Source organism: Trichechus manatus, unplaced genomic scaffold (genome assembly GCF_000243295.1).
Source record: "Trichechus manatus latirostris isolate Lorelei unplaced genomic scaffold, TriManLat1.0 scaffold00046, whole genome shotgun sequence".
In the NCBI taxonomy this organism is placed as follows: Eukaryota; Metazoa; Chordata; class Mammalia; order Sirenia; family Trichechidae; genus Trichechus; species Trichechus manatus.
This window is the reverse complement of record NW_004443982.1, coordinates 3,641,420-3,668,058: the sequence shown is the minus strand read 5'-3', so window position 1 is coordinate 3,668,058 and position 26,639 is coordinate 3,641,420. Positions and strand designations below refer to the sequence as shown.

Here is a 26,639-nt window from a genome sequence, read left to right as displayed (position 1 = left end):
GTCCAAGCCTGTCTCCCTCTGTGGGGAGGAGAGCAGGAGGTTTATTGAGCAGTGGGGGAGGGGTGGGAATTCAGAGGGCATAGATGCAGGCCATCTCGTCTCCCAGGTCCTCCTCATCGAAGCCAGAGAAGATGGACTCCTCCTCACTATAGAGTGAGCTGGCCCCCTGTGCCAGCAATTCACTGGCGGTACTGTCCATCTCATCCAGTGTCAGGCAGCACGCATCTGCAATCTCCTGCTTGGCCAGGGCCACGAAGCGTGGGTCTCGGGCAAAGAGGCCCAGCCCCTCAGAAATGAGCACCTGGGGGCACAGATAGCATCAGCATTGGCATAGGGGACAGTGACAGCATGAAGTCAAAGCGGTGTGCATAGAGGGTCAGTGGGGATAAATGGTGTCCCTGTGAGGGTATGGGAGCCCTGGTGGCCTGGTGGTTAAGAGGTTGGCTGCTAACCAAAAGGTCAGCAGTTCGAATCCACCAGCCGCTCCTCGGAAACCCTATGGTGCGGTTCTACTCTGTCCTATAGGGTCACTGTGAGTCAGAATCGACTCGACGGCAACGGGTTTGGTTTTTTTTTTTTTTCCTTCAGGTTATGCAGGGAAGTCAGTGGGAACAGAGGTGTACATATCAGGCTGAGTAGATGTTGCAAAGCAATGGGATATCTACATGCACAACACAGAGACTAAAACCAGTTGCCTTTGAGTCCATTCTGACTCATAGCGACCCTATAGGACAGGCTGTAATCTTTACAGAAGCAGACTGCCACATCTTTCTCCTGCAGAGTGGGAGGTGGGTTCAAACTGCCGACCTTCGGTTAGCAGCCGAGTGCTTAATCACTGCACCACCAGGGCTCCTTACACAGAGACTGGGGATCCCTTTTCTCTCCTCCCCAAGCTCCCTCCTCTCTCCTCCCCAACGCCTCTTGCCCATGCACCCTCTGGACTCACAGCCTCCACCAGGCTGTCGGCACTGCTCCTCTTGCAATGGCTGGGCTCCGAATGGGTTCCAGGCATGTGAAGACAGGTGAAGGTGTGAAGCGGACTTCTGGATTTGCCGAGGTATCCTTCCCCTGCTGCACCCTCCTCCACTAATAACAGCGGAGCATATAGGAGCCGACCCGGCTGAGGAGGGGTTGCCCAGGAACCCTGGGCCAGAATAAATACCAGAAAGACAGTGATCGATGGGTGTGATGTGAGGGTCTAGTACTCACTCCTGTGCCTACCCCTTACCCCCAGTACACAACTGGAATGAAACAGAATGGGTGTAAATCAAACTTGAGTTTATGTAAGAGCATATAAGGCCTGGGTTCAAATCTCAGCTCTGCCAGTTACTAGCTGTGTGATCTTGGATAAGCCTCTCTGGGCTTCAGTTTCCTCATCTGTGAACTGGCGATAACAACAGTACCCACCTCACAGGTATAGTGAGGATTATGTGAATTCATACATGTCTCGTTCTTAAGAAAGCCCTGGCATAGAGTGTGCTTAATAAATAAATTCAACTTAGGCTACCCCCGCCTCTCCAGATCCTAGCACTCTCCCGCTCACCTGCACCCTGCTGGGCCCTGAGTTTCGCCCACGATGATAGGTGCCTGGGATGGGTAAATCCTCACAGCTTTCCTGGCGCCTCAGACACTGGATGGTGAAGGAGGGCTTCCGACCTGGGGGCAGGTGGAGCACCGGGGACAAAGAGAGACATCAGTGCCTCCCTAGCTGCCTGCCCTGCTGGCCCTTGGGGGGGCTCCTAGGGCCCACTCCCGCTCTCACCTGCAGGGGTGGGGGGCAGCAGACGGCGATGGGGGGTGTGGTACCCATCCACATATCTCTGGGGTCTGTGAGGTGGCAAAAGGACCAGGCCCGGGGGGGTCCCTGCCCGCTCATCTAGGTAGGAGAGCCTGTGTGGGAGGGAGGGATGGGGGTGAGCTCAGGCCTGGGCATGGGAGATGGGCACATCAGCCCTGCCCTTCCCCACGTGGCTCATGGGCTCCTCTTACATGTCTTGGCGAGAGTACAGGTTAGAGACTTCCTCTTCTTCATCCTGCTTGTCCTGCCCTTTCGTTCCTTTGGGCTTAGAACTTCCTTCTTCTGGGATAGTGAAAATGAGAGCCCCCGAGCTTCTCCTGGGGAAGACGAAGCACGTTAGGCAGACCAGATCCTCCCACTAGGTGACCCTGGGCCCCTGGCTACTTCTTTTTATTTTATTTTATTCATTTATTTATTTTTTATTGTACTTTAGATGAACGTGTACAGAGCAAATTAGTTTCTCATTAAACAATTAATACACATATTGTTTTGTGACATTTGTTGCCAACCCACGACGTGTCAACACTCTCCCCTTCTCGACCTTGGGTTCCCTATTACCAGCTTTCCTGTCCCCTCCTGCCTTCTCGTCCTTGCCCCTGGGCTGGTGTGCCCATTTAGTCTCGTTTTGTTTTATGGGCCTGTCTAATCTTTGGCTGAAGGGTGATCCTCAGGAGTGACTTCAGTACTGAGCTAAAAGGGTGCCCGGAGGTCATACTCTGGAGGTTTCTCTAGTCTCTGTCAGGCCAGTAAGTCTGGTCTTTTTTTGTAAGTTAGAATTTTGTCCTACATTTTTCTCCAGCTAGGTCCAAAATTCTCTTTTGTGATCCCTGTCAGAGCAGTCAGTGGTGGTAGCTGGGCACCATCTAGTTGCACTAGACACAGTCTGGTGGAGGCTGTGGTACTTGTGGTCCATTAGTCCTTTGGACTAATCTTTCGCCTGTGTCCTTGGTTTTCTTCATTTTCCCTTGCTCCAGACGGGGTGGGACCAGTGGAGTATCTTAGGTGGCCGCTCACAAGCTTTTAAGACCCCTGATGCTACTCACCAAAGTAGGATGTAGAAGATTTTCCTTATAAACTATGTTATGCCAATTGAGCTAGATGTCCCCCAAGAAGCCCCTGGCTACTTCTTGTCCCATGCCCCATCACCTACAGAAACACTGGGCTTTTTTTTTTTAAACTGAGATAATTCACATAACATAAAGCTAACAATTAACCACTGCAAAGTGTACATGGGTTTTCTTAATAGATGCTTTGTCTCCTTAGAAGGATCTAAAGTTTTAAAAAATTCAAAACTGGCCTGTTGAAAAGACAGCTTCAACACAAGAACTGAGGGGGTCGGGTAGTGAGGAGGAGGCTGTAAAAGCTAGGCACCTGACATGTGTTACCTCATTGAATCCTGTCATTATCCCTGTGAGGTTAAGTGCTATTATGCCCCTTTTACAGATGAGGAAATTGAGGATCATAGAAAGGAAGTGACTAGCCCAGGGTCATTTAGTTAGCAAATGGCAGAGTCAGGATTTGAACCTAAACCCGTTTAGTACCACATCATATGCTTTTTGCTTTAAACTATGCTGCCTTTCTCACATGAATCTCTTAGTACCCTCTATTCCCAGCCGAACCCTTGAATCTCCTCCATCCTTTCCAAATTCCCATTCCAAGGCTCTCTAGGCCCTCCTCCTCTTATGCCCCCTGAAATATAGTGTCTAGTTCCTGCCTTGCCCCACAATCTTCCCCCAGACCCTTGCCAATACCTGCAGGTGTGGAATCCAGCCTGGGGCACACTGGACTGTCTGGAGTTGGAAGTCCCCCCAGATGGATAGTCATCACTGGGCCCAAGGGAGAGCGAGTCTGGGAATCTGTCCCCAACAGGCAGAGACACAGAAATCATGGAACTCCGGCGAGATGGGGGCTGGGAGCCTATTGGGGCCTGTGGAGAGTCAACAGGACTGAGTGTTGTATCCAGGTTATATCTAAGTCACTTGGTCATACAGCGTGTCTCTCCCACTGGTCCGTGAACTCCTCAGGGGCCAAACCTAGATCTTGTTCTCTAACAGCAGATGGTGGATACCAAATAAATATTTTTCCATTGCAGAGGGGATTCTCTGAGGGGTTTCCCCCAGGGCAGTGTCAAAGTCACTCAGGGTATCGAGGTGGTATTTTAAGATCAAGAGTTCCTGGGGGAGTAAAAACTTGTCCTCACTTGGTAGGTTTCTGGATCCTTCTCATCTTCTTCCTCCTCTCCCTCCTGCCCCTCTTCCTCCTCCTCCTCATCGGTGTCACAGGTGAGGGCCTGCCGGATCTCAGGACCCAAGTCTTGTAGGCTCCTCAGACCAGCCTATGGGGGTGAAAAAATAGGTTTAAACACCCCCTCCATGAGTCTGTTTCCCATACAGGAGTATGGGGTGGAGGAAGGAGGCCCTAGGCCACCCCAGACCTTCTGTGGGTCCTGGGGCTACAGTTTCCTCATCTATGACATGGGTTTCATGAAATAAAGAGGAAGGTCAGTTCCAACCACGGTGCTTCCACATCCCTCCACCCAGGCCACGCCCTGCCTTGAAGACCTGAAGAACAGAGGAGGTGCTTGCGGGGGCCTCAGTCCCTAGTAGCCCCTTTTCTTTTCTCCGCCGGAATTTGCGGAAGTAGTCCTGGATCAGAAATGTGGCGTAGAATTTGCCCACGGTGACCTCCTCCTCTAGGGGTGAGGGAGAGGAGGCGAGGTTACACAGGGGTCCTTCCCCGCAAGCCTGCTCACCGGCATGGACTCCCCCTCACCCTGCCCAGTGCTGGTTTTGTTGTGGTGAGCAACCACCTCACATTCAGGGGTGGGCTCAAGGAATTGGGGTGGGTCTAGCTCACCGTCAGGTGGGGGGATGACCTCATCTAGAAGCTTCTGCTTCATCCTCTTCCAGATCTTTTTGATGACAATCCGCAGCTCCTGGTTGGCTTGTTCCAGGTTCCCTGGGTTGGGGTATGTGGGCATGAGCCGATAGGAAGAACCCTTCACAGCTGCCCACTCACTGTTGTTGTTGGGCGGGGACGGGGGGGGGAGCTTCACAAACATCTACCGTAGTCACACACAGCTCCCATTGGGAAAATAGGCCTGGAAAGGCCAAATTCACCCATTTTGAGGTTCAGAGCTAGGAGTCGTGCCCACCACTCAATGAGTTTGCTCCCCGCACCCTCTCCTCCTCCTGTCCCCCAGTATACCTTCTGTCTTGATCTTCAGGGAGGTCCGAACCAGGGCAAAGAGTGTGGCATTGAATGTCACTGTCCCGTCCGAATTGAGGGGCATGTTCATCACCACAAGTCTCTACACATACCAGGGACATAGACCCACTCTAAGCAAATGCTGGGTATGCAGGCATGAATGCCCAGGGGCAGAAACCTTTGAGTATGCTACCAAACACTCCCTCCCCACCCAAGGCAGGGTCTTTGCCCACCCTTGCCGTGTGGTGGACAGCCCTCTCAGAGGCGTGGAAGACAGACCTTGCAGGCTACACGGTGTGGGCACAGCTTCCCGAATCCCAGTGGGGGCTGGATGCGTCTCAGGAGGGCAACCACATCCAGGTGCTTGATGCGACCGCTGGGGCAGGTGAGGAGGGGGCAGAGAGGTGCCCTTGGATTGGTAATATTCCCTCTAGCCCTTTCTCAATACTCCACAAGCTCATCACTACCTCCCTACCCCCAGATCTTGCCATAGAAGAACCGGTGGGCAGTTGGGGAAGGCAGAAGATGGGGCAGTGGAAACTTTAGGGCATCTCTTGACTAGGTAGTGGGGGGCATAGGTCAGAGGTTCTGGGACTGAGGGGCTGTGTGGTGCAGTGCATTGACCCCTGGGATCCCAGGTCAGAGGTTAGAGGGCATACTTGGCCCCAGGGTCATATTCAGACCAGATCCTCTTGAATTCATCCAGGTGATGGGGGCCCAGGATGGACCAGTCTCTGGTTAGATAATCAAAGTTGTCCATGATCACAGCCACAAAGAGATTTATGATCTGTGGGCCAGTGTTGGGGGGAAGGTTAGGTGAAGGACAGAGCAGGGTCTTGGGGGTGGTTGGTGGTGGGAGGCTGGGGTGAACTTATATGGTCACTGGGTCATGAGTCCCTGGGTTGGTCAGGTTAGCCCTCTCACCCACTCTGAAGATCTGGGCACCCCGCCTCATTTGGTCATCCCCTGGGCCCCTCAGAGCCAGTTCCCATGGCAGTAGTGGTGGTTGTGGGAAATGGTTCTCACCAGGAAGGCACAGAGCATAAAGAAACTGATAAAATAAGCGATAGCAAAATTGCTACCACAGGTAAACTCCTCGCCAGGGCCGAAGTCAGACTCAGGGTCACACCGATTCCCAGGAAGGCTGGCGAGCATTATCTCCTGCCACGCCTCACCAGTGGCACACCTAGGGGTCACACAGGGGTGGTGTCCTGGAGGGAAGGCTATGACATCATGGCAAGAGGGGTTGTGGAGGCTGGGGAAGTGAGATGACCCACTCCTCACCAGGGTATATATCTGGCACATATAGCGTTTCAATATTTTAACAGCTGGTGTAGCCATGTTGATGACAGTGATGTTCACATTTTACAGATGGAGCACCAAGGTCTAAGAAGGGACAGCATCTTACATCCAGAAAAGGGAGGGCTGAGGCTAGAATATTCTAAAAGACTCCTCAGATCACAACCAGCAAAGGTCTCGGGCAATATGGAGCCCCATACTGCCCTGTGATTTCCATAGCTTTGGTAGTCTGGGGCCCGGAGAAGGCGTGTGGGTACCTGGTTGTGGGGGGAATTCTGGGGATTGAGGCAGTGGGGAGGGGGTGGATGTCACCTGAACAGAAGCAGCACAGCCTGTGGAAAGGTCTGGAAGTTGTTGTTTCGGTTGATCTGTGTGCCATCCTGAAGAGCCACCTTGCCAAACATCTGTGGGTGCACAGGGGCTGTGTCAGAGGGGTGAACCCATGCGCCCACATGTTCCCACCGATTTCACACCTCATAAAGCCTATAGGCTCCCCACAGCCCTGACAAGCAGGCACTGCTCATCCTATGTCACAGATGTGGACTGACCCAGGGTCATCCAATGTCTCTCTTTCCACCCACCACCCCCACTTTGGGTTACTCTGACCCCCTTCCCCAACAAAGGGGTGCCTGAGGGATGCTCCTGAGGGTTCCCACTCACCTGCATGCCAATGACTGCATAGATGAAGAATATCATTGCAATGAGAAGAGCCACGTAGGGCAAGGCCTGCGGGAGTGGGGTGGGAGGATAGATGCTCAGGTCCAGGCAGAGAACTATAAGCCCTGGAATGCACTGCTCCCCAGGGTTTGGGCATGCTGGAAGATATAGTTCATCCCAGAGTGCCCAGGACTACCAGTATCTCCCAAACTGGGGCGTATGATCCACCCATAAACAGTATTAAATAGAATAGAGTAGGGTCAGTGAGGCCAGAGGCATGCTGGGAACTGGGAGAAGAGAGAAAGCTGGGAATGGTAAATTGGAGATGGGTATGGCATGCTGCAACATGTAGTTCTGGGGGTGGTAAAGGGTAGGCTGAGAGATGTGAGGTAAGGGTGAGGGAGTAGTCAAAGGGATGGGGTGGGGGTTTACCTGGAAAGACTTGATGAATGTCCAGAGCAATGTGCGGACCCCTTCACCCTTACTGAGAAGCTTGACCAGCCTCATGACTCGGAAAAGGCGGAAGAAGGTGATGGAAATGCGGGAGCTGTCCTCGGAGCTCTGGGGTTGGGAGTATGGTGGATATGCTCAGTCCACATTTGCCCTAGCCACCTCCCTGTCTCATCCCTTGGCCCTCCCAGCGGCCAAATCCCTCAGAACTCAGGCCCCAGGGTGGTCAGGAAACATCTCTAAGGACTCCCAAGAAAGAAGGAAGGGAGGGTGGGTGGGAAAAAAGAGAGTCCCTGTTGGAAGTGGGAGGATACCTCACCAAGGTGGCCACCATTCTAGAAGGAGGGATGGCCAAGATAGAGGTGATAGAAGAGATGATGGAAACACAGGCCCAAATGAACAAGGGGAGAAATGATGAAGTAGATATAGGAGATGGTAGGGTTGCAGAGGTTGATTGGGAAGGTTATGTGGTAGTGGATCAAGATGGTTATGGAAAAAGTTGGTAATGGGAGTGAAAGGGAGAGGAGAGGGTAAAGGAGATGATGTAGGAGGGATATTGGAGCCAACAGAGGAAATGATGGAGCCAGTGGTGTAGTCATTGGAGATAATGGAGATGAGAGAACCGATGGAGGACCCAATGGAGAAGCCATGATGGAGATACAGGACCATCAGTGTCGTCAGTTGAGGTGATAGAATCATGTAGTATCCAGTTGAGGAGATGATGGATCCAATGGTGTATGTAGTCAGTGATGATGACAGAGCCGTGAAAGACCCAGTGTTGAAGAAGATAGAGTCAGTGGAGGAAACGGAGCCAATGAAGGAGACAGTGGAGATGATGAAGCCAATGGAGAGGGATATAGGGGCAATGAAGGAGATAACAGAAATAATAGGAGAGGCATTTTACGCAATGGTGGAGTTAGTGGATGGGTTGCAAAATGGAATGAAGGAGCTGGTAAAGTGGGACTTAGGCTGAGCACAATAGGGACTCAGAAGAGACAGAACTAGAATGAGGAGCACCGAGTCTTCAGGAGTGGGGTAGATGTGAGTGGGAGCCAACCGCCCATGTGAAAGAGAACCCTGGGATAGAGGTGGGAGAAGGTTTGTAGGGGGAGAGTGGGTTAGTGGAGAGTCCAGTCCTCACATTGACTTCAGTGACGGCAATGTCCACCATGCTGCCCACCACAATAAGAGCATCAAATGTGTTCCAGGCGTCGGCAAAGTAATGCTGTAGCAGGAGGAAAGCAGTGCCCTGTCTTCTCAGAGCTAGCAAGCTAGGGTGGGGGGGTAGTAGTGGTAGGGGGCATTGAGGAGGCAGGGCCCCACTTGCACCACACTATGGGCCTACACCTAGATCCCTCTCACTCCCTAGTTTCCTGACTTCCTGGTGGCTGACCCTCTGAGAGTTCTGCAATGAGCTCCAATTCCAAGGAATTCACCCACTGGGAATGGGTCTAGGGCTGGAGTGTACCTTGGGTTTGAAGGCGATGATTTTGAGCACCATCTCAACAGTGAAGAGGCCAGTGAAGACCATGTTGAGGATGTCCATGGCATAATTGAAGGGAGCAGTCTGCTCATAGTGCTGGGGGAGAAAATCAGGTGTGGGGACAGAGCCTGAGGCAGAGATGGCTTACCCACCTGCCAACTAAATCTTTCCTGGCCAGGACTGAGGTGAGTCTGGGGATGTGGTAGTACGATGGGTTGGTCAAACCTTTCACACTGTCTGCCTCCCATTATGGAGGCGGGAAAGCCCAGTCCTTGATTTCCTAGCCTTTATTTTTGCAGCTAGGCAAGGCCAATTTCTGACGAATGAAACATAAACATAAGTCTGCTGCTGGTCGGGTAGCTTCTTGAAAAACTATTTTGCTTTTCAATAAAAGGCTCAAAAGGGAGAAGAGAGTCCCCTGGTGCAACCCTCCCTCCTTTTTCCTGCCTTGAATGTGGTTCTGATGCCTGGAGCTGTGACAGCCATCTCGTGACCATGAAGCATAACAATCATGAGAATGAAAACCAACTTGTTAAGAATGGTGGAGTAGAAAGATAGACAGAACCTGGGTCCCTGATGAGCAATGAGCAAGCAGTCTACCTCTACACTTCTTGTTATGTGAGGTAACTATCATATTTTATTGACTCCAGGATGCACACCTTTTCACTTTTTAGAATTTCTGAAACTGGAGTGCATTTTAAAACCAATGGCAACTTACAATTGCCATTGGCCATTTTTTTTCACATTCTAACATCTCTGAAATCAGGATGCAACTTACAATTATTGGCCTTAGATTTGAAGAAATGTGGCAAATGTCATTATAGCTTAAGTCACTGTCAGTGGAGGTTTTGTTACTTGCACCTAAAGCATTCCTAAGGGCTCCCAAGGGATTATGTGAGGAGAATACAGCCAGGTGTCTGGCAGGGGTGGGGTGGAGAGCTCAGACCTGCATGACTAAGGCAACCGTGTTGAGCAGGATGAGAAGGAACATGAGGTACTCAAAGGCAGCAGAGTTCACAGTGGCCCACACGCGATACTGATGCGGGTTCTTGGGGATGTAGCGGCGGAGTGGCTGGGCCTTGAGTGCATACTCCACGCACTGACGCTGCAGTCCGGTGGAGGGCATGAGTGAGCAGTGGGGTCCTGAGGCAAGGAGGCAATGGGGGTGTTGGTGGCTACAGGTAAAGGGTTAGGGGTCAAGGGTCACCTGGTTCTTGTCTAGCTCACAGTTTTGGTACTCCTGTTCACCCTGGGCACGGAAAGTGATGATGACAAAGCCCACAAAAATGTTCATCATGAAGAATGCGATGATGATGATGTAAACAATGAAGAACACGGAGATCTCCACGTGGTAATTATAGATGGGGCCCTTGTCTTCTGCGTGTGCATCAATGGCCTTGTAGAGTAGTCTGTAAGGGCCGGTGGGGGACAGAGGTAGGGGCAGGTGAGGGGATATCCCAGCCTCCTTAGCCCACAGAGTATTCATCACAAGCACCCCAGAATCTCCTACCTGGAACCCCAAAGATCCCCAAATACTCTGACCTAACCACCTGAGACCTCTATACATCCCCCAATAGACTCCCATCAGACCTTCAAAGACCTCCCCAAATCCTTTGTTCCAGCTCCCCAGGTATTCAGAGACCCTCATACGTCCCCCAAATTCTCTAAATTCCCATAGACCCTCAACTCCTCTTCTCCAGTCGCCTGGAGACTCCCATACAGCTCCTCAGAACTCCTCTACAAACCTCCAAAGATCTCCAAATACCCTGCCCCATCAACCTGAATACCCTACTCCTTCACCCCAGAAATCTCCAGCTAGTACCCCAAAGACCTCCAAATCCACTGCAAAACCCTCTAGAAACCCTTGACTCTCCTGTTCCATCTTTTCAGAAACCCCCACCCAGTCCCCCGAGATCTCCCAAACTCAGTCCTCCCAAACCCCAGTCCTCTCTAGACTTCCACATAGTCCCTCAGAGACCTCCACCCAATTCCTAGAGGTCCTCCACCCAAGCCCCCAGACCCTTGTCTATTCCTCTGTTGCTAACACCAGTCCCCAGAAACCCTTATCCAGCCTCAAGAGACCTTCATCACATCCCCAAGACACCCTCCCACCCATTTTCAGGAAACCCCAATCCAATCCACAAGAGACCCCTGCCCAGTCTCCTGCCCATTCCTTTGAGACCCTGCCCCTCACGCAGGCCAGCCTTCGAAGGTGGAGACAGTGAACAGGGCCATCATGGCTGAAAGGACGTTGTCAAAGTTGAAATCGCTGTTGACCCAGAGCCGTTCCCGGACCAGGGGCCGCGACACATCTCCATCGGGGTAGATCAGGAAGGAGCCCCTGTGGATGTTGCAGACAGGGTGGGTGGATGAACAGGGTTGGGGAGGTGTGGAAAGGGGACTGGGGCCTCCAGCATGGAGGTAGCAGAGCATAGTAGTGGAGCTGTATAGCTTGGGTTCAAATCTTGCCCTTCCATTTACTGGTTGGGTGACCTTGGCATTTAGCTTCTCCATGCTTCAGTTTTCCCCATCTGTGAAATAGGGATAATAGCAGTACCTAGTTCATGGAATGTTGCAAGGGTTAAATAAGCCAATAAACGAGACTAGTATCTGGCATCATATGTGTTAGCTACCATCACTATTATCACCATCAGTATCATCACTGTCATCATCTCCATCACCACCCAGGGAAAAATCATACTAATAACAACCAGTTGCCATGGAGTTGACTCTGACTCATGGCGGATCCCATGTGTGTGAGAGTAGTACTGTGCTGCATAGGGTTTTCAATGGCTGATTTGTCAAAAGTAGATCACCAAGGTCTTTCTTCTGAGGTGCCTCGGAATGGATTCAAACCTCCAACTTTCTGGTTAGCAGCCTAGCGTGTTAATCATTTGCACCACCCACCCAGGGATTCCAAAACCAGTTGCTTCAAGTGGATCCTGGCTCATGGTGACCCCCATGTGTGTCAGAGTAGAACTGCCTCATAGGGTTTTCAATGGCTGTGATCTTTCAGAAGTAGATCACCAGGCTTTTCTTCTGAGGTGCCCCTGGGTGGATTAGAACTGCCAACCTTTTGGTTAGTAGCTAAGCGCTTAACTGTTTGTGCCACCCAGGGACTCCATACTAATAATAGCCAATATTTATCAGCACTAACTATATGCCAGGCACTGTGCTAAGCACTTTCCATGGAATAACTCATTTACTCCTTATAATAACCTTGCAAGATAGGCACGCTATTTATCCCCCTTTTTCAGTTGAGGAAAATGGGACTTAGCAAAGTTAAGAAATGTACCCAAGTCTCACTAAGTGGCGGCTGTAGGATTGGAACCAGAAATATCTGACTTCAAAGCCCACATTCTAAACCACTACCCTCTACAGGAGTCGCAAGGTAGAAGCTGAGGACTTTGGGGGAGGTTGGGATTGCTTGCTAGGGGGTCTCAGTGGAATGTAGGTAACTCTGGGGGAGTGTAGAGAGGGGTTTGAGGGAGGTACTGGGGCCTCTGAGGGCCTTGGTGAGATCTGGGACCTCTACAATTCTTGGGAGAGTTCTGAGGGTGTATCTTGGGGTCTTAGGGAGTTCTGGGGAGTCTTAATGAAATCTAAAGGTCTCTGAAGTTTTTCCTGGAGGGAGTTCTAGAGGTATCTGGGGCCTTGGTAAGATCTCGGGGCCCCTACAGTCTTTGGGAGGGGTTCTGAGCTCTGTGGAGGGTAAGGCCTGGGGTACTTACTTGCATTCTTGGGGAGTGTGTTTAGCCTCATCAGTGCAGCTGTAGAATTTCCCCTGTAGGGAGGATATTTATCAAGCAGTTTCAACCTTCACCCCCAGCCCCGACCCTTGCCTAGGCCTCCCTCCAGTGTGTCACCTTACCTTGAAGAGCTGCACACCAATGCAGGCGAACATGAATTGCAAGAGTGTGGTGATAATCATGATGTTCCCAATGGTCCGAATGGCCACGAACACACACTGTACCACGTGCTGCAGGCACCCACACATATGGCTAACGGGCACTGAAGTCCACAACGGCCATCCATGACTCTGGTCATGGATGAGGCTCGGGGACTTGGGCCAGGGACATGTGGTTGTGGGCTAGGGAGGTGTGGGCACTGACCAGGAATGAGTGTTTGCCAGTCAGGGATACTTGGTCACATGTCAGGAACTTGGATCAAAGAAATGTGGCCAGTAAGGAACATATAGTCACTGGTGAGGAACCTGGGTCAGGCCACATGGCCAGTGGTCCAGGATGTGTGGTTACATGCTGGGTCAAGGCTGCATGCATCAGTAAGAATGGTCATCTGATCAATGATCCTAGCCCCAGGAGCAGGGCAGGGCCTGGACCCTGCAGGTTTGGGTGGGGTGATAGTTACCTTGAGTCCCTTGGCCCTGTTGATGGCTCGGAGGGGCCGCAATACTCTCAGTACTCGCAGAATCTTCACCACCGAGATGGCACTGGAGCTGGGGAGGTGGCAGTCCTCAGGCCCCAGCCCCGGCCTGGCCTCAGCTTTAGGGAGAGTGAGAAGGGACAAGGGGTCACTCACTGGATGCCAAAGGAGATGAGGGATACGCTGACCACCAGCAGATCCAACAGATTGAACCAGCTACGGCAGAAGGAGCCACGGTGCAGGAAGGCCCCAAACACGGTCATCTGGGGGTAGGAAGACATCAGGCTAGATCCCAGACCCAGGGATAGTTGGAGGAAGAGGAGATGGGGACGGGAGAGGTAGGCTGTGGCGGCTGGTGGGGCAACTGGAGGTATAATTGGGAGTCCATTAGTCACCTTTAGTAGAATCTCCACAGTGAAGATGGAGGTGAAGGCGTAGTCGAAGTACCCCAGAATCTGGGGCGTGGGAAAGAGGGGAGCCACTGAATCATGCCTAGGGAATCCTTGGTGTGTGTGTGTGTGTGTGTGTGTGCATGTGCATGCACATGTGTGCCCTTCTCTATGTAAGTTTTGCTCTCCCTTCTTTCCACCCCCTCTCTCTTTCTCTTTCCCTCTCTGTCTCTCACCGTCATCAAGGGCTTCTCTATAAGCCCAAAGGCTTGGATATCAGAAAGATTAGGGTTCATATTAGGGCTCTTCTGCCTCTATCCATCTAATGCCCTCAGCCTGCTTCCTCGTCAGTCACATACTGACACTTGGTGCTTCCGCAATATGTAGTATGTTGCACACACACACACTAAAGTCTGGCACTGTGGAGCAGCCATTATTTCTCCTCTCTCTCTCTGCCCCACGTTTCCCATGTCTCCACCCTGACCTTGGTCTGAGCTCAGTAAGACCCCCTCTGAAAGTGTCCCTCCCATCCCCCAGCCACAGGCTCACGTGGTTGCGGAAGGAGTGGGCTCGGATAGGGTCCTCAGCGGCCAGGGACACGCTGCTGAGGATGATGAACACCAGGATAAGATTGGTGAAGATATGATGGTGGATGAGGGTGTGGCAGGCCTTCCTCAGCCTGGGGAGGTGGGAATGGGCCACGATCAGAACCCGTGACCCTGGAATTGATTCCAGGGGATTCCAGAGTTGTATCCCGAGTGATACAACTCTGGCCATATTGCAACAGGTCTTGCACCCCACCCCTCTGTGACTGGTAGGGAATGGGAAGACCCCTGCCTTGACTGCTCCATGGCTCTGCCCCTGTCCCAGCCCAATCCTGCCCTAGCCCCCAGCCATCCCCAGCACTCACGGGTTGGTTTGGCTAAGGCAGAAGAAGGCGCTGCCCTCTGGGATGGGTAACACCTTCTCCTTGGGTACAACTTCCTGCAGGATTTCCACATGCCCTGCACCTCCTTCTTCCTCTTCCTCCTCTTCCTCGTCCTCTTCCATGCCTGGCACCAGAGAGAATTGATTGAGAAAAATTATGTAAAGCAGCTGGAACAGTGGAACAGTAAATTACCCCCACCCCTTGTTAGAATGACAGCTCCTCAGGGAAGGGATTTCAGTCTGTTTTGTTCACTGCTGTATCACCAGCACTTAGAACAGTGCCTGGTATACAGTAGGAGCTAAGTAAATGTGTACTGAATGAACATCACTATGTCCATTATTTTATAATAAAGGCTCCAAGTAGTTCTACAGTAAAAGAAAACATCTGTTTCTCTTCTTTAACCTCAATGTTCCCAAATATTGCTGGCCACACATCAATCATATTTTACGGACGATTTTGGAAAAGGCTACTCCCCAGAGCAGAGGGTTTCAGGGGTCAGTAGCTCTGCCTGGGTTCTGTCCCCAAGGTCCCACATCTCCCCTGCCTGGCCCTGCCCACTTGCCTGCTCCTTCATTCTTTGCACCTTCTTCTTCCTCGTTCTCCCCATCAGGCACCTTGTCGTCCCCATCAGGAAGATGGGGGTCATCAATGGTAGGGGAGACAACAGAGGATGGACACAAGGGAAGTGTAGAAGGGATGCAATCATGGAGGAACGAATAGGCAGAGGATGAGGGTTAGAGACATGCACAGACAGATTTTTGTGGCAGTGGGAGGTGTGGACTATGCCCTGGCTTCTAACTCACCAACGTCCCGTTCTCCTGTGGGAGGTTCCCCTCAGTGCTCTTCTCCCTGTGTGAGGAGATGTAGGGGGTGATTGCTGAGGACTGCAGTGGGTGTGCAAGGCTGAGGGGGTCTTTGCAGTCAGAACAGATCTGTCTTGGATCCCATAGAACCTCCAAGCTTCTTCCCTCACCCTCCACGGTCTGTTCTTCTCACAGCATCCAGAGAGATCATGTTAAACCTTAAGTCTGGCCACTTTCCTCCTCTGTCTCCCCCCTTACTCAGAGCAAAAACCAAAGTTGTCACTGTGGTCCACAAGGCCCTTGATATGGCCTCTCTAGTCCCCCTTTGACCTTGCTTCCTACCTCTCCTCCTTGTTCACTCTGCTCCAGCCTCACTGGTCTCCTTGGTATTTTTTGACTGTGCTAAGAACGTTAATACTTTGGGACATTTGTACTTGTCGTTCCCTTGCCTTGAACACTCTTCCCACAGATATTTGCATGGGTCACTCCCTCATTTCATTGAGGTTTCTATTCTTATGTCACTTCCTCATAGAGGCCTTCCTTGACTACCCTAACTAAAGAGCAATCTTCATTTCTTTCTATCTTTTTATTCTGCTTTCTTTTTTCTGCATTACATATTGTTAACATATACTTAATTAAATTGTAATATATATTCATTTGTTTGTATTTTGCTTGCCTTCCCCAACTAGAATGTCAGCTCCATGAAGGCAAGGACTATGTCTGCCGTGATCTCTGCTGTCTCCTCAACATCTAGACCAGAGCCTGGCACAAAGTAGGTGCTCGATAAACGCATGTCAAATGAGCAATGAATGGCGTGTTGTATCTGGAGGTGGGGATTACCAGGGTGGTCAGACATATCTCTGGTTGATGTGTGATGTGTGTGTGGGTTCCTTGTCAGGGATCCCAGGGAAGACTTCTCGGGGTGGAGCCAGGCCTCACCTGCCCTTGTCCTTGGCAGTGCCTGCATCTCCACTGGCCAGGTTGTCCACAGCAATGGCAAGAAACACATTCAGCAGGATGTCTGAGGTGAGCTCAGATTGAAAAAGATGGAGAGGAAGCCTACCTGTGGTGCCCCTAGATCTCCCTATCCACCATCACCCCATTGTTAGGCAGGATACAGTTGCCACAGATGAAGAGGATGATGAAATAGATGCAGACTAACATCCCTGGGAAGAAGGGACCACCGTAGGCCATGATACCGTCATACATGACCACGTTCCAATCCTCACCCGTCAGAATCTGGGGGTGGGAAGTCATTGTGAAGCTTTTGAGACCCTCCCAATCCACCAACCCACCCATCCCAGGGTTTCCAGGCCCCACCTGAAAGACAGTGAGGAGGGCCTGGGGGAAGGTGTCAAAGGTGCTTCGCTTGGTGTGGGTCTGGTCAAAGTTGAACTTGCCCCCAAACAGCTGCATGCCAAGCAGAGAGAAGATGATGATAAAGAGGAAGAGGAGAAGCAGCAGGGATGCGATGGATTTCATTGAATTGAGCAGGGATGCCACCAGGTTGCTCAGAGATGCCCAGTGTCTGCAGCAGAGATGGGAGGGGGAAGAGTTGGTGGCATGTCCACTGGTGAGCCGGAAGCCAGGGCAGGGGCTCCAGCCTGGGATGCATTGGGGTGGGCTGGGTTAAATTGGGGTTTGGTGTCAAGGTTAGAGTCGGGGTGAGGTTAGAATAAGGAGTGAAGGGAAAGTCAAGTTTAGTGTTAGGGTTGTTGTTAGGGGTGTAATGGGAGATGGATGGAGTTTAGATGGGACTTGGTGAAGCTATAATTGGGTTTCGGGTAGGGATTGGGATTGGGGGAGGGGTTGTGGTTAGGAGTTGTAGCTGGGGATGAGGTTGTGGTTATGAGTTGGGGGTTATTTGAGATTGGAGATGAAGTTGGGGATAAGGTTGTGGTTGAGGATTGGGTTGTGGTTGTTGTTGAGGGTTGGGATAGAGGTTTCAGCAGGGGTTGGAGGTGAGAATAAGGTTGGGGCTGGGGCTGGGAATGGGGCTGTGGTTGAGGATGGTATTGGAGATAGGGCTGGAGATGCATTGTGAAAGGGTTTGTGGTTGGTAATTTGGGGTTAGATATGGGGTTATGGATAGGGAACAGGATTGTGGTTGGAGGCAGGGTGATTGTTAGAGGTTAGGGATGTGATGTTGTGGTCTGGGATTGAGGATGGAGTTATAGTTGGTGGTTAGAGATGAGGATGGGGATAGGGCTATGGCTGGGATTTAGAGATGAGGTTGGAGATGGGGTTGGGTTTGGGACTGTGTGTTATGGTTGTACACGGGTTTACGGATGACGTTATGTTTGGGGGTTGTGGGTGGAGTTTTGGTTGGAAATGGGAATACAGTTGAGTTTGGGGAGGGGGTTGGGGATAATGACAGGGCTGGGTTTGAGGTTGGGAAGGGGATGGAAATGGAGAAGACATTCCCTCCCCCGCAATGGGCTCTAATCTCCATGATAGCAGAACCTGTGTCTGCTTTGATTCCTAGTGCTTCCTTAGGGCCTGGAATTGTTCATGGACCACAGTAGGCACTCCATGGATATTTGCTAAATGATTGGTGATGCAGATTAAGTTATCACTGGAGCTGGGGTGGGGGCTGTTAGGACTGCGTTTGGGGCCCCAGTCCTCCCTGCCCCCTACACACCTGGTGACCTTAAAGATCCTGAGGAGGCGCACACATCGGAGCACTGAGATGCCCAGGGGCTGCATGGCGCCCACCTCCACCAGGGTGGTCTCCAGGATGCCTCCACAGACCACGAAGCAGTCGAAGCGATTGAAGAAGGAGGAGACGTAAGCAGAGGGACCCAGACCATACAGTTTGAGAAGCATCTCCACCGTGAATAGACACAGCAACACTTTGTTTGCATACTCTGCATGGGAGAGGGGCAAGGGTGACTGGGCTGGCCAGTCGCCATGTTGTTATGGGAGAGGTAGATTTCCCTACGGGGCCATCTGGGGGAGCTGGAATCAAACTAGGCTCAGGCTGGGGTGGGGTTAGGGTTAGGGGTTGGGCGAGTTTGTGGATTAGAGTGGGTGAGGTTTTGAGGGACTTGCAGCTGTGGCACAGGGCAGAGTTGGGGTAGGGGTCAGAGTCAACCTCTGTAAGTCCAGGAAAACTCCAATTCAAAGGTAAAGTTAAGGTCTGGGGTTTAGTTGGGACTGAGGTTAGTTTAGGGGTTGGTGTTAGAAGTGTGCTGGGTTTTCAGATTGAGGTTGAGGTTATAATGAATAATAATAAGTGCTAACACTTATAAAGTACCTATTTTGGACCAGGCAATGTTCTAAGCACTTTCCCCTTTTACTCATTTAATCCACCCAACCACTCCATGAAGGGGATACTATTAATATTTCTATTTTGTAGATGGGGAAATTGAGGCACAGAGGGGTTAACTTGTCCAGACAGTGTGGTGTTAAGAGCCTGGACTCTGGAGTCAGGTTGTCTGGGTTCGAATTCTGGCTCTGCCACTCATTAGCTGCATCCTAGGATTAGTCAGTGTCTCAGTATGCGGTACTCTGTGCCTTAGCACTTAATTCAAGTAAGGTTGTGGTGAAGATGAATGATGTAAACAGAGCTTGACGCATCCAGTAAGCACTACATAAGTGTAAGTTACAAGGTGGGATGGGACCAGCTCAGATTTTCTGCATTTATTTGGGTGGGAAGGCAGTGTTTGGGGGTTCTGAGGCACCTTAGAGATCCCAGATTCGAGCTTCTGAGATGGAGAGAATTGGGGGGTGGGAGAGCGGGCTGGCAGGCTGGAGGACGCACCCTGGGTCTGGGTGAGCCACATAGGTTGCCCGTGGTGCTCTGAGGCGATGGTCAGCGTGTTGAGGAAGACCAGCAGCAGCACGGCCCAGTAACAGGCATTGGACTTCATTGCCCGCCGGCAGTGTGCTCGCAGGCCTCGGTTGGCTCTGCAGAGGCGGTGGCTGGGTGATGGAATGGGAAGCCCACCACCTGAGATCACCTACTCAAGCTTGCCCTGAGGGACTCAGGTGGGGGGACCTGGCGGTTGTGGGGGCATTGAAGGTGGGGGTCACAAGGTCATGAGTTCAAAGAGCCAGACAGCTTTCCCAACTCACCAGACCCTGGTTTTCATTATCTTGTTTCTGGAAAAGAGGGAGATGGGAGTTAGGTGTCATAAGGGGCTGAGGGGGAGTCAGCTGCTGGGACTGGGGGTCAGGGACTGAGATCAAGGTCTGAGGCTGAAGTAAACACTGGGGTCGGGGTCTGGACTAGGTTCTGGGCTGGGGCCAGGGATCAAGGACTGGGGGCCCTCACAGGCAGCGTGTACAGCTAGCCAGAGCCCCCTCCTCCTCATCTTCATCTCCTGGGGTTTCCATCATTGAACCGGTGTCGCTGGCTGGGAGGCTGGCTGTGGACAGGGTGGGGATAGCAATCAGAACATAAAGACCCCAGGTTCTGTCTTTGACTTCTCCTCTGCCCACCCACTCCGCCCTCTGCCCCAGCCTGGCTAAACCCCCACCATGGCTGCTGGTGGAGTGTGTGGAGCGGGTGGAATGACTGAACCAGCGCAGACGTCCAAGTCTCCTATTGGTCAGTTCAGCAAGCTGAGGCCCTGTGGGGGCATAGGGGATAGTTGGGGAGCATGGCTTGGGTTAGGGCCATGTCTTGGGGGGCTATTTGGATTCTATTTGGGCCATAACTTGGGGCCGGGTCCAGAGTTGTTGTAGGGTCTCAGGAGGGCATGTGTGAAGCAGGGAGTGGGCCAGACTGGGGCTGCCTAAGGTGGCCAGCCCAGCCCACTATAGCCACAGAACCAGAGTTGCCGCCTGTAGAGGGTTCCTCCATGTCCAGCTCCTCAGCCTTTGTGATCCAGTCTAAGTAGCCCCGCAGGTCCTCCTCCAACTGCTGCTTCTCCCGCAGCTTCTGGAAGTCCCCTCGTGCTTTTGCCTTTTCCCTCTCCTTGGAGAACTCCCTGAAGGAGGCGAATAGAGGGCTAGGTAAGGGAACTGCCCTTGTCCCCTTGCCTTCACCACTCAAGCTGCACTGGCCTCCTCACTGTTCTTTGAATATGCCAAGCATATTCTAGACTCATGGCTGTTCCCTTTGCCTGGAATGCTCTTCCCTCAGATACTTTCATGGCTTACTCCCTCATCTTTTTCATGTTTTTACTCAAATACCACTTTTCAATGAGGCCTGCCCGGACCTTACTATTTTTTTTAATAATAGCTTTATTGAGATATAATTCACATCCTGTACATTCACCCTTTAAAAGTGCACAATTCAGGGGTTTTTAGTATATTCAGAGTTGTGTATCCATCACCATTATCCAATTTTAGAACATTGTCATCATCACTGCAGTTCTTTTCCTAAATTTTATTTATTTTGTTGTTGTTGAGAATATACCCAGCAAAAGCATACACCAATTCAGCCATTTCTACATGTACAATTTAGTGACAGTGATTACATTCTTTGAGTTGTGCAACCATTCTCACCCTCCATTTCTGAGTTGCTCCTCCCTCATTAACATAAACTCACAGCCCCCTAAGTTTCCTATCTAATCTTTCGAGTTGTTGTTATCAATTTGATCCCTCATAGATAGTTCTTAAAAGAGCATAATGCTCAAGGCAGACCTTTTTCACTAGTTAAGCTAAACTACTGTTCAGTTTTAAGATGACTTCAAGGGATATTTTTGGCTTAAAGTTTAAAGATTATCTCAGGGCAATAGTTTCAGGTGTTCATCCACCCTCCATGAGAATAAGAAATTCTATTCTGCATTTTTCCCCTCTTGATCAGGATTCTTCTATAGAATCTTTGATGAAAATGTTCTGTAATGGTAGCCAGACACCATCCAGTTCTTCTGGTCTCATGGCAAAGGAGGCAGTTGTTCATGGAGGCAATTAGCCACACATTCCACATCCTCCTCCTATTCCTGACTCTCCTCTTCCTCTGTTGCTCCAGGTGAATAGGGACCAATTGTGCCTTGGATAGCTGCTTGCAAGCTTTTAAGACTCCAGGCACTACGCAATGAACTAGGAGGTAGAACAGAAACACTAAACGCAGTATTAGGCCAACTAACTGGGATGTCCCATGAAATCATGATCCTAAACCTCCAAGCCAAGGAACCAAATCCCATGAGGTGTTTGCTTGTACATAAGCAGCCTCAGCAGCTATTCCTTTTTTTTTTTTTATCATTGTTGTAAAAATAGGAGCTCTGGTGGTGCAGTGCTTAAGTGCTTTGCTGCTAACCGAAAGGTCAGTGGTTTGAACCCACTAGCCACTCCATGGGCGAAAGACGTGGCAGTTTGCTTCTGTAAAGATTACAGCCTTGGAAACCCCATGGGGCAGTTCTACTCTGTCCTACAGGGTCATTATGAGTCGGAATCTACTGGAGGGCAGTGGACTTGGTTTGGATTGTAAATACATCTGTCACACAACTTTTGCCAATTCAACTTTTTACAGGTGTACAGCTTATTGACAGCAATTACAATAATTGACTGTGCAACCCTACCTTGACCTCCCTATTTATAATTGCAAGATCTGCTCCTCATTCCTGATCTTTATTTTTTCTTTCTTTCCATAGCACATATTCCTATATAAAACACTATATATGTATAGATAATTATTTATTGCGTATATACACTTATTTATTCTGTATGTTGGAGCCCTAGTGGCGCAGTGGTTGAGAGCTTGGCTGCTAACCAAAAGGTCGGCAGTTCAAATCCACCAGCTGCTCTTTGGAAACCCTATGGGGCAGTTCTACTCTGTCGTATAGGGTTGCTATGAGTCGGAATCGACTCCACGGCAATGGGTTTTACTGTTCATGTTGCTATTGTCTGTCTCTCCCCACTAGAATGGAATCTTCAGGAAGGCAGGTATATTTATTTCTTGTTCCGTTCCTGGTACACAGTAGATGCTTAATAAATGTTGGTTGAATGAATAAAGGAGTATTTCACGTGTGCTTTGCAGCATGCCTAGGAGTTTGTCAGCCACAAAAGGCGGGGGGCGGGGCAGGAGCTGTGAGGTGTGGCATGGGCCTCTCACCCACTCAGGACTCCCAGCACAAGGTTGAGAACGAAGAAGGATCCAAAGATGACCAGGCTCACGAAGTACACCCAGGGCAGCTCATACCCCATGGCATCCTGCATCTGGGGAGAGAAGGGGCCTGCATCCTTTAAGGTGTGTAGACGCTCCCTCCTGAGCTCGTGGATGAAGGGTGGGTATCGCCTCCACGATGGACACTGCCCCACTCCGCCCCCATATGCCCGCTCTCCACCTCACCCAGTAGAGCACATCTGTCCACCCTTCCATGGTGACGCACTGGAAGACCGTTAGCATGGCGAAGAAGAAGTTGTCGAAGTTGGTGATGCCCCCGTTGGGCCCTGCCCAGCGCCCGCGGCACTCAGTCTGGTTCAGCACGCACGCACGCCCTGAGCCCGAAGACGCACAAGGCGACGGGTCCTCCTCTGCCTCTACATCTGCGAGAAGAGGGGAGCTCGGGGCTCCGCTCCAAGCCCACCTACTGCCACCCTGGATCCTCGTCCACCTAGGGAGTTTGACTCAGGTGCCTAGATTTCTAAGTCAAGGACAGCCTCTAGCTCTGCGTTCTCCGGAACCCCGAACCCTGCCAGGCCAAGATTCTGAACCAATGGGAAGCTGTGAGTCCCACCCACTGGGATGGAGGAATGGGCCTGTAAATCTTGGGGTGGAGCCTTGTAAATAACCGCTAGGTAGGCATGAGCTTGAGGGCAGAGTATTGTGAATTTGGAAGAGTCTCTTGAAAAGATGGTAGGTCCAGAGAGTATGGGGGCAAGGCCTGAGGCTGGGGTAAGGATGAAGGACCGGGATATATGTCACCAGTGGTTGAGGGTGGAGTCTTATGTACTGGGCAGGGCCTTGGCCTGTGGGGCGAGTCTGAGGGGTGTAGACCGGGACTGAGGGCGGAGTCTTGAGTATGGGGGTGGGGTTTGGGTATGGGAAAGGGGAGAAATCTGTGAATTTGGGTGGTTTTCCTCGAGAATGGGCATGGCCCGTCCCAGGAAGGAGTGGGCTGGCTGACCAGATCCCAGGAAGTAGCACGTCTTGTGCATGCGTCCGAGGAACAGCTCGAGTCCGATGATGGCATAAATGATGATGACGAAGAGCACGAGCAGTGCGATGTGCAGCAGAGGCATCAGCGCCTTCATGATGGAATTGAGAACGATGTGCAGGCCTGCGAGAAGGGGAAGAGGGGGAGAAGTAGGGGTGGAGTCAGCTCAGCCCCACCCCTACCATCCCACCCTTAACCCCGGGGCATGTTACTCACTCGGGACCCCTGACACCAGCCTCAGTGGCCGCAGCACCCGAAACGCCCGCAACGCCTTCACATCGAAGCCCCCCGGCTTCCCCCCGGTATGCGGGGCATCACCTGGCCGGCCGGGGCCCTGCTCCAGCAGCACGCTGAACAGCCTGATGGGAGAAGCACGGGGCAGAGAGGCAAGGGTCAGGCCTCGGCACTCCCCTCCACCTCCTCCTCTCCCTTCTCCCTGGAAAAGCACAAGTCCCTTTAGCTGGAAATGTAAATAATTTGAAATATGTTAATATTCCTGATTCTGGCGGCCCTGAATGGGGGTGGTCTGAGACAGCCACCTCCTTGAGTCCAGAATTCAGAGGGTCTGGGGTGGAAAGGCAAAATGAGATGGGGTGACCCTCACAGACGCGTACCCCACCACAACGATGATGAAATCGAGTAGGTTCCAGCCACTGCGGATGTAGGCGCTGGGGTGGAGCACCAGCCCGTAGGCCACGATCTTGAGCACAGTCTCCACAGTGAAAATCACCAGGAAAACATACTCCACCTGCTCCTGGAGGTGGAGGTGGGGCAGGGCGATTGGGGAGCTATTTTGCTGTGGAGTTTGACGGGGGGGAGGGGAAGTGGGGGCAGGAAGGGAGAGGGCTAGCAGGGGACCACGGTGGAGTGGTCATCTTGGTCAGAGAGGGTTGAGGCCTGGTTGGAAGGCTTGAGGTGTGGCTCTACTGGGGCTGTATCTGACTGGGGTAGGCAGGCCTCACCAAGATGTGGTTGGCAGTGTTGGAGTCATCCTCAGGGAAGGGGATGTAGACCCCCAGGGCCACGCAGTTGGCAAAGATGGTCAGCAGGATGAGGATGTCGAAGGGCCTCAGGTGGACATGGTCAAGGACCCAGACAGAGTGGCCTAGGACCCCCCCTCCCTTGGCATCCTCCTCACACAATGCTGACCCTTGAGCCCAAGATGACCAGCCCTGACATTCCCAGCTGCTGCCCTGATCAAGGCCTTGACTTAACCCCCTGAAAACCTTAACCATCCCCAGTTCTTGTTGTGACGCAGTCCTTGACTCTTGACCGCCTGGTTACCTTGGCCTTTCTCAACTCCCCCGCTAATCCAGTTCTTGATCCTTGATCCCTGGTGACCTTAGTCTTCCTACATTCCTGCTCTGGCCCAATCCTTGACTCTTGGTACCTTGGTGACCCTCACTCTGACCCCTGCCCCTGGCCTTCCAGGATGCTTCCACTCCACGATGCTGATGCAGGATCTCCGCAGGGGGTTGGCCAGGGTGAGGCAGAAGAGTGCCCGGGGTGACCTCTGTGCACTGGCCACTGCCACCATCTTGTGTTTGCTGTGCTGGGTCCTTCGCCTAGGGGTGTCCAGATCTGATGCCCCGCAGATTTCATCCCTTTCGGCTGGGGGCCCGGGGCACAGCCCCCATTTGTGACCAGGCCCTGTCCCATTGGCTGGACAGGGCTCTGGAGTGGTGTCTGTGTGGAGAAAGAGAGTCAGGGAGGGACAAGGGTATTGGGTAACCATGGCTGCCTCCTACCTGATCCCATCCCTCTGTCTGAGGGAAGGAGAGTAGAGTATGTAAAATTAGGGAGAATTGGGAGGACCTGGGTTAAGGATCAGGGGTAAGAGTTGGTGTTGGAATCAAGATTATGGATAGAGTGAGAGTTTATATAAGAGTGAGGGAGGGATTAAATTTCCAAGTGAAGTAGTGTTTGGTGTTAGACTTGGGGGTAGAGTTTAAATTGGCATAGAGTGAGATAAAGTTTATAGTTGGAGTCAAGTTTAGGGTTAAGTTTAAGGGGTGGATTTTGGGTTGGGGTGTGGTTTGGTTTAAATACAAGTAGACGTGGAGTGGGACTGAAGTTTGATGTAGGGTTAGGATTGGGAATTTGAATTGAGTTGGGATTAGGATTAAAATCAAGGTTGGTTAGGATTGAAGTTGAGTTTTGAGTGGGATTTGAGTTTTATATTGGGGTTTTCAGCTAAAGCCATTCCCAACTCCCATGGCCTATTTCAATCTCCGAGAGGCAGTAGGGTTGGCCTGGTTAAGATCCCTAGTTTTGGAGGAAACAAGCTGTCTGAATTCAAATCCTGACGCTACCACTTGGTAGCTGTGTATGACCGTGGAAAAATTATGTAAGCTCTCTTTGCCTCAATTTCCCTATCTGTATAATGGGGATGATAAAAGTACCTATTTCATAGAGTTGTTGTGAGGATTAAATGAATTAAAGCACTCAGAAAAATGCCTGGCACATAGCATTATTCCCATTTTGTAAATGAGAAAGTTGAGTCAAAAAGAGAGGTTAAGTGACTTGATGTGGTAGCTGAATTGGGAGTCAAGCCCAGGTAGTCTGACTCCAGAGCCCTTAAGATTTACAACCATTATCAAGTATGTGTTCTCTCTGTATTAAAATGGGTCTGTTCTCTTTCTGGAAAAGCTAGAGAGCCACTCCCTAACAGTATTGACATCCAGGGATTGGGGTTGAGGTTAGATGATTTTAGAGCTCATAGTAAGGTCTGTATCCAGATTGGGGTTTGCCCTGTGGTTGAGTAGGGTTTGTATTAGGGTTAAGGTTAAGCTTTGGAGTTGGAAGTGGGGAGGGTGCAAGAATAGGGGTCAGGACCAGGATTGGGGTTGAGTTTCAGTTGGGAATTAAGGCTGTGCATGGGGCTGGGAGGCCATGGGGGCAGTATCTGGGATAGTCTGAGCATTAGGGCCCAGATGGGGATGGGACTGTGTTTAGGGCTGGCTGGGATGGGAACAGGGTGATGTGATTCTGGTTCCCCACAGGCTCTCCGGGGTTGGGGTCCCAGTGGGTGTTGGGTAGGGCAGAGGGGCTGAGGGTGGAGCAAAGCCCAGGTTTGTTCCAAGGGTCTGCAGGGGGTGGAGAGCTTCTCTCACCTTTCCCACCTTCAGATTCCGACATCCTCCTTTGGAGATTGAAGGGCCATCTGCATACAGCCCCCCTCTCTTTCCCCAGCT

General features: G+C 51.4%; 1 protein-coding gene across 3 annotated transcripts; it reads right to left on the bottom strand.

The window, feature by feature from the left end:
• On the bottom strand, window positions 1-26,639 carry CACNA1F (calcium voltage-gated channel subunit alpha1 F). 3 transcript variants are annotated; one of them, XM_004376838.1, is made up of 48 exons: window positions 26,559-26,639; window positions 24,882-25,131; window positions 24,408-24,513; window positions 24,060-24,199; window positions 23,662-23,804; window positions 23,416-23,568; window positions 22,638-22,834; window positions 22,401-22,504; window positions 20,174-20,331; window positions 19,879-19,971; window positions 19,674-19,767; window positions 19,475-19,501; window positions 19,161-19,321; window positions 18,039-18,264; window positions 16,718-16,925; window positions 16,516-16,636; window positions 16,337-16,418; window positions 15,398-15,443; window positions 15,157-15,208; window positions 14,577-14,718; window positions 14,216-14,345; window positions 13,673-13,732; window positions 13,434-13,540; window positions 13,263-13,350; window positions 12,766-12,873; window positions 12,626-12,678; window positions 11,089-11,235; window positions 10,102-10,303; window positions 9,841-9,999; window positions 8,880-8,990; window positions 8,553-8,636; window positions 7,726-7,746; window positions 7,394-7,522; window positions 6,965-7,030; window positions 6,617-6,708; window positions 6,032-6,191; window positions 5,665-5,792; window positions 5,285-5,381; window positions 5,006-5,108; window positions 4,655-4,756; window positions 4,360-4,490; window positions 3,999-4,133; window positions 3,550-3,725; window positions 2,008-2,115; window positions 1,763-1,890; window positions 1,544-1,656; window positions 947-1,144; window positions 1-301 (listed from the first exon to the last, which is right to left on the bottom strand). In XM_004376838.1, exons 1-48 carry the CDS (start codon window positions 26,581-26,583, stop codon window positions 71-73), a joined length of 5,895 nt encoding a protein of 1,964 aa, XP_004376895.1. In that variant the 5' UTR covers window positions 26,584-26,639; the 3' UTR covers window positions 1-70. The 3 variants fall into 3 exon arrangements, with proteins under 3 accessions (XP_004376895.1, XP_004376896.1, XP_004376894.1); XM_004376839.1 differs by having other exon boundaries at window positions 71-301; window positions 20,141-20,331; window positions 24,882-24,920; window positions 26,543-26,583; XM_004376837.1 differs by having other exon boundaries at window positions 71-301; window positions 20,141-20,331; window positions 26,559-26,583.

Coding starts and splice junctions, on each gene's coding strand:
- CACNA1F (XM_004376837.1), bottom strand. CDS start 26,583: ATGTCGGAATCTGAAGGTGGGAAAG. Junction 10,304..11,088: donor ACCTTCGAAGGCTGGCCTGC/GTGAGGGGCAGG, acceptor CGGCCCTTACAG/ACTACTCTACAAGGCCATTG. Junction 6,709..6,964: donor ATGCAGTCATTGGCATGCAG/GTGAGTGGGAAC, acceptor GTGCACCCACAG/ATGTTTGGCAAGGTGGCTCT.